At 34.0% G+C, this 7,546-nt stretch overlaps 1 protein-coding gene across 2 annotated transcripts in view; it reads left to right on the top strand.

Moving 5' to 3' along the window:
- Window positions 1-5,852, top strand: part of LOC144449988 (calpain-1 catalytic subunit-like) — a 50,662-nt gene extending 44,810 nt beyond the window's left edge. For both annotated transcript variants that reach the window (XM_078140557.1, XM_078140563.1), the window contains 5 exons: window positions 755-823; window positions 1,179-1,257; window positions 1,771-1,887; window positions 2,278-2,336; window positions 3,294-5,852. In XM_078140557.1, the coding sequence (XP_077996683.1) occupies window positions 755-823; window positions 1,179-1,257; window positions 1,771-1,887; window positions 2,278-2,336; window positions 3,294-3,320 (351 nt within the window). In that variant the 3' untranslated portion in view covers window positions 3,321-5,852. The remainder of the gene's footprint in view (window positions 1-754; window positions 824-1,178; window positions 1,258-1,770; window positions 1,888-2,277; window positions 2,337-3,293) is intronic.
- The last annotated feature ends 1,694 nt before the right edge of the window (window positions 5,853-7,546 follow it).

Consider the following 7,546-nt stretch of genomic DNA (forward strand, 5'->3'; position numbering starts at 1 on the left):
TGCACGGTATTGCAATATTGAAAACATTATCTGCATACCTGTATGCCTGATCATTCTTCGAGTGTTCACCACAAAATCACATGATTGCACAGTATGATTTTTACCATTTGCTGTTTCGGATAAACATATGAAAATAATAACAGAAGCCCTTGACGCTTAATTGCCAATGTGGCTACTTCAAGGTATTTGCACATACTCTTATGGTGTTTTATGCTGTACTTTCTTTCACAATGTTTGTGAAAGTACGGCTGCAGAAAATACCACAAACACTTGAATGTGCAAATACCCCGAGTGCTCCACACTAAGCTGGCTCTCACACATCATTGGGTTCTGTCATAATAACTTGTCTGGTCTTAGTCATCAGATCTAGGTCAATGATCGGGACTTAATCATCAGATCTAGGTCAATGATCGGGACTTAATCATCAGATCTAGGTCAATGAACAGGATCTTTATTGTACCCATAATCAGAGTTGTAAATCATTGCGTACTGACCCACATTATAAGTACATATTACCATGAGGGCTAATTTAAAATGATGAACAAGACATTCTAAATAACTGCACTCACTTTAACAAACTACTGAGGTGATCAGAATGACCTTTGCTGGGCCTGGTATGCTGAGAATTTGTGGGTGTGTCCCCAAATTACCAAGACATGGTAGTGAAAGGGTTTTAATAAACAAGTAATAATTAGGCAATGATTTATTTTCATTATGTGATTCCAGTGACTTGTTCCTTAACAAAACACTTCAGGACGATATGTCAGGTAAACTTGGCTTTGATGAGTTCAAGGCTCTGTGGAGAGATATCTCAACCTGGAAGGTAATTGGACTCTTAACTTGAACTCTGATCAACAACAACAACAACAACAACAACAAAATAGAATGTGCCTGGTCCTTTGGGGAAAAAACTGAAAGAAGTTTGGGGTATCATTGTGACTTGTTTTCAAATTGGATTCCAAAATGATTAAATTTTGATATAATTTTGACACCAGATATTTTTTTCTTGATTTCAACTGAGAACTGATTTGAACAAAGTTTATACAGGAAAAGTTTCAAGATTGGTATTTTCTAGGTGCCAGGATTGCTACCATTTTTCTACAGTACATGAATAGATGTCATTTTTTTTCATGAGGAAACTATTATACATGTGTTATTGTTTGATTTATTTCATACAGGGTGTATTCAGGCAGTTTGACAAAGACAAGTCTGGTACTTTCAGTACACATGAGATGCGTGAGGCCCTGCGTGCTGTAGGTACGTATGCTTACAATGCCCACACACACACACACACACACACACACACGCACACACACACACACACACACACACACACACACACACACAAACACATTCTAGTAAGTATGCACATTGTATGCATTCGTGCTTACAAACACTCCACATATCCAGGTATATTCCGTTTTAAAGATCGTTTTAAAGCTACCTAACCCAACAAATTCTAAAATTGAATGTAATCGGAACCATACATTTTTTTAAGGCCTATAAAACATACACGTATTTATGCTTACAAACACACTCCACATATAAAAACACACTCCACATATAAACACAAAATTGTGAAGAAAAGTTGTGTTATTTTCATCATCATTGAAATGCATGAAGACCTTTTTGTATGTTTCTTGATGAGAAAAACACAAATCTAATCTTTGCAGAATCCGTTTCACCATTCAAGAACCATTCAAACCATCATTCAGGTATTATTTGTAATTTATAAATATCTGACATTGTTTTTGTTGTTACGCACCACAGGTTACAGAGTAAGCTCAAGAACATTTGGTGCTTTGGTACTTCGCTACGGCGACCAGAAACAACTTGTTGATTTTGACAGTTTTATCCAGTGTGCCATCAAGCTGAAGGGCATGTTCAGTGAGTAGACATTCCTTTAAAACTTTATTTGTGGTAAATGAAAGATGAGAAGAAAGTATCAACAGAACCCATTTAACTGAAAGTGTTGTTAGCATTGATATGTTTTTGACTGTGCTCTCGACAATGAAACAACAGCTAGCTTAATATGCAATTTGAAACGAAGTTGTTTGCTAGATCAGTGATTCAAATTTTCACTCGCCGATCAGAGCTTAAAAGCTGCTGACCAAGTGTTTATGAGATCTAGGCAAAAATGCAACCAGTCTTTGTTTTCAAGAAGACCTTTGTTTCTTGAAACCAACCTGTTAGAACTGTCTGTTGAATTTTGTACTTTTGGTCCAAATTGATCCAAGGTATGTTTTTTGATTTGTTTGTTTGTTTGTTTGTCTACAGATACATATGCTAAGTATGGTGGAACCAGGACAACCAATACAAGCATGTCAGTTGATGATGTAAGTATAAATGAAATAACAAACAATACTTAAATTTGTGTAATTCTAAATCCACTACCAACACACACTGCTTAGAGTGGCTAGAAAGGCTAATAGCTGATCACATTTTCCCACGCTTTGACATTTCGCCGATATACTTATGCAAATGGTGGTTATAAAGACCTATCACCATGGTGAACTTGATAGCTTTATGCAAGTAATTACATTATACTATCACTATCTCGTCATGATGCTTTGACATGAAATGTGCCGCAGAAATAAACTCTTCAAACTTTGAAAGTTTCTTTTTTTTTTGATGGAACTCCAACCTATTCTCAGTTAAAATCAGAGGTGACAATGATATAAAAATTTAGTCATTTTAGAATCCAATATGGCCACCAAATACTGTAAATTTCTTTATTATTTGAAAGGGACCAGGAACAAGCTTTTATATGACAAAGTTTGAAGAGATTTGAAAATTTTTAATTTCCAAAAAAATTTGTCCGTGAGGTACATTAAAGTGGCCATATGGATGAGGATTGGGTATTTATATATAAAGCAATTTTATCATATCTTTCTACTTAAGAAATCAGAGTGAAACAACATAAACCAAGTCTGTGTTTGAAACTCAATGAATTGCAAAAAGCTTAAAATGTGTAAAAAATTTGTTATTGTACATCCAATAGCAAACAGTGTACACATTTATTAATCTTTTGCCTTTTATTGAGTTTCAAACAGACTTGGTTTATGTTGTTTCACATTGATTTTGCAAGTAGGAAGCCAAGATGAAATTGTTTTACATATTAAAATCCAAAATAAATACACAATTCTCATCCATATGGCCACTTCAACTCAACTATTTTACAAAATCCCATTTGAAGATAATGGATTTGAAAACTAAATCTCCTATTAAGAATACACAAATATGAAAAATAAGATACATTTAACTAATTATATCTTTATTTGCTTCCTTCACAGTTCATCCAAATAACAATGTATTCTTAAGAGAAGATGAGAAGATAAAACATCTGCTTGAAGATTTTTTCAATCTTGATTCGTACTCCGTCGTTGGTGACAGTAAGATAATCCAGAGAAGAAGAAGAAAAAAGTGTCATTTTAGTAACTATACTTATATGAGCAGCAAAAATCAAACTTAGATAAACTTTTAAAAGGAGTTGAAATAATTTTAAGAGAATCCCAACGAAAATCAGAATATAGGGATGTTAGTTACGACAATTTTGTTGTAGTAGGATAAGTCAGTTTTGAAATATAAATGCACCTTATTTCGTCCTCCAATCTTCCATTGTTGAAATTTATCTCTTTTTAAGGTCGCTTTTTATTTCCAGTTTGCCAAAAAATTAAGGCTTTGATAACAATATTAAAAATAATATGCCAAAGAGAAAGATTTGAATGATTTGATACGTTTTATATCGGATAGTTTTTCAGTTATAGATATATACAAAATTTGCAGCAGATGTCATACATTGAAATAGCAATTTTAATTTTGCCCTGGAAAGTTTTTTTTAATATCCAACATGTAAGTTTGTTGTTGTTTTCAAAATTTCCACCACTGCATGTCTACTGTGGGTATTTTTTTTTTTTTTTCTAAATTTTCCTGAAGCAGAATATGCTATTTCAACAAAACTTTTTTTTAATTAAAGTCAGGTTTGCCATCATCATTGCATTGTAATTTAGCATCAGATTAAATTTTTAAATTGAAATTTTCAATTGTAGAATGTAGAATGTAGAAAATATTGTATTTATGGTTTTTATTTATAGTGTCATAAAACGTGTTAGCATTAAGAATGTGACATTAAAGAAATCAAAGATTTTAAAGACTTCAACCTCTCGATGAAAAACCAGACAACAGAAAGCGGGACACAAATTTTACCATCTCAGGAACCAGTCAAAGTTTATCAAATGTAAAATCTGAAATCTGAAATGTTATACCGTAAATGGAAAGTGATTTTAGATTCTTCACTTATCAAATAATAGGTTTGATAACTGTGTGTTTTTAACACCATGGTATAATGACTTCATAGCACAGACTGGTATGTGATACATACAAACATAGCAACATAGTATGAAACCCTCACATAGCAACATGGTATGAAACCCTCACATAGCAACATAGTATGAAACCCTCACATAGCAACATGGTATGAAACCCTCACATAGCAACATAGTATGAAACCCTCACATAGCAACATGGTATGAAACCCTCACATAGCAACATAGTATGAACCCCTCACATAGCAACATGGAATGAAAACAAACATAACAACATACTATGAAAACTCTCACATAGCAACATAGTATGAAACCCTCACATAGCAACATGGTATGAAACCCTCACATAGCAACATAGTATGAACCCCTCACATAGCAACATGGTATGAAAACAAACATAACAACATACTATGAAAACCCTCACATAGCAACACGGTATGAAAACAAACATAGCAACATACTATGAAACCCTCACATAGCAACATGGAATGAAAACAAACATAGCAACATACTATGAAACCCTCACATAGAAACATGGAATGAAATAATTTTACACTCCTAACTGACTCATGTGGGAACATCTCAATGTGATGATCCAGAGTGTTACAATAGTAGATAACCCCAAGTACTCTTAGTCTTACTGTCAGGTACTTATTTGCCGTAGACAATTGTATCATTACACCTGATAATTATGAATAATGTCGTCGTGGCATGGGATCTCACTTGGTGACATTCTAATTCTACAAACTAGACAATTCATTCATTGTATCTGATTTTAACAATTTTAAAAATGAGAATCACATAGATTGACTTGCACATAGATTTAAGTAACCAGTTATATACTATATATACTAGGTAAACTATACAATGAAATAAAAAACACAGCAACATATGTTAATAATTGATGCAATACATGAACTTCAGTGTAGCACTGTATATATGGTATTAGACAACACTATCTAACATTTCCAAGAAGTTTTCAAAAACTGATACGGTCTACCTCCAGGCGTGACACGATCCTTTGCAAACATAAAAAGGTCACTGAAGTTGTTATCACACACTGCCATTTGATGTGAGACTTGGGTCATTTTGCCTTCGACAGTCGACATTTTAGCAATTAATTTTTCATAATTCCAACATTTTACCAGTTAGATTTTGGAATACCAGCATTTCAACAAATGAAATTTTAGCATATTGGCATTTTAATAAACTAGAATTTCTGAATACCAGCATGTTAACTTAGGGAATTTACCATGACGATTCATTTTGAATACCATTACCTGCACTTCATTTACTTCAACCGAGCCTTAAACTGCCAAGGCTTACTTGCTTACTTACTTGCTTACTGCGTCTTTCCTTCCAAGTTCTGTAATGCAGTGATGAAATTTGAAATTAGAAGATTATGCATGATAGAGAGAGAGAGAGAGAGAGAGTCACTGCATGCAGATTTATTGAAATAGTGGTTTATCAGGAATAAATTTGATAGTAAATTTGATGTTGTTATGATAGTGTAGTTAAATATGAAATAAATACATATTGATCAAATCGATGCTGTTAGCCTCACGGAGGTTTATGTATTTGTATTTTACTGGTTGTGAAGTTGTAATGATGTCTGTATGCTATTGCTAGTACCATATTGTGGGTGTTTTTGTAATCAGCTGTTTACTATCTGTATTAGTAATATGCTGACGGGTTAAAAGCCCAATAATTGAAATCCCATATTCTCACAGCATGTCAGTGAAGCAATAAGGATTGCATAGGATCATTCTTTTGTTTATGGACCAACTTTTTCTATAGCTCTGACAAACAACTCTTTTTTTCACCTAAATTTAACTCTTCATCAGACGTTGACCTTTACAAATGAAAAGTTGCAGTCGCTTGAAGATTGTCTGCAGAGGTCAAAGGTACCCAGTCTATTAGACATCATTCATCATATATTCTGGTTACCAGCTTTGCACGCTTTTATCTGAAAAGTGTCACAAGAGGGCGCCCCTCATACTGACAAATCACTTGAAGCAGTCGACAAAATGTGGCCAAAATAACTTTGGTTCCTATTGGCTATTTGATCCGACACAAAGTAAGCAGACTATTTTGATTGATTGATAATGCCAGCGACATTTGCTGTGAAAAAAAGATTTTTTTTTTTTTCAAAAGTACGCTAAATTGCTCAAAATGACCCTTCGGCCTTCTGGTCCAAAAGATACCTCCGCACAGCACCCCATTGGCCAAAATGTGAAGTCTTTTGTCTTTCTGACAACCGATATTAGCATTTCCACATGGTCTTTTGCGTCATATCATGTTAAAGAAGAAAAATTGTGTTGTCTTCTAAGTTATTAGTCTTTACCCTAAAGACCGAGGAAAGTTGATATATCTATATATATATATATATATTATTTTATCTAGCATGATTATAAATCTATCGTTTTGCCCTTCATTATCAGTTGACTAAACCAGTGACGTCACAGACGTCAGATGGGCAGTCTCGCTATACCAAGGCATTTCCCTGCAGGCGCACCGAAAAATAAAGCTTCGGTGAAACGGTGTCATAATTTTCCCACTCTTAAAAATGGACACATTTTCTGTTCATATTTCATACTCTGTACATACGATGGAAATCAAATTCAAGGAACGGCACCCACAACATAATAGAGTTTTTTGACTGTCTGTCTGTCTGTCTGTCTGTCTGTCTGTCTGTCTGTCTGTCTGTCTGTCTGTCTGGTGGTCGTGGTGGTGGTGGTGGTTGTTGTTGTTGTTGTTGTTGTTGTTGTTGTTGTGTCTAAATCCACTAAGTGTAGCATAGAATCAAAAGCATGACGTTCAAATAAAAAATGAAATTGAAAAAACAAAACAGCACTGTTGAAATTGTATATACTATCATTTAAAAAACAACCATATACATCGTATACCAGCAAAGTGCGAAGTTATACATATCTAATTTTAACTACACAAATGGGGTATTGTAAGCCTAACAATAGTGGCTAACTGTTAAAATACAATATATGTACAAGCTATCATTGTTTACGTTGTAAATACCTCGAGCAATATACACTTTTACGGAAAGAATTCTGTTGAAGAGAATTATCTGCTCGCTTCGAAAGCCGTGTTTATATCTATGTACCCCTTTAAACATTATGCAATGAACAACAAATTATCAAAGCTAATATAATCTGTATCCTCCAAAAAATCTTGGAAATTTTCTCTTCCCCAATTTCTAAATAGTC

Source organism: Glandiceps talaboti, chromosome 2 (assembly GCF_964340395.1).
Source record: "Glandiceps talaboti chromosome 2, keGlaTala1.1, whole genome shotgun sequence".
Taxonomy (NCBI): Eukaryota; Metazoa; Hemichordata; class Enteropneusta; family Spengelidae; genus Glandiceps; species Glandiceps talaboti.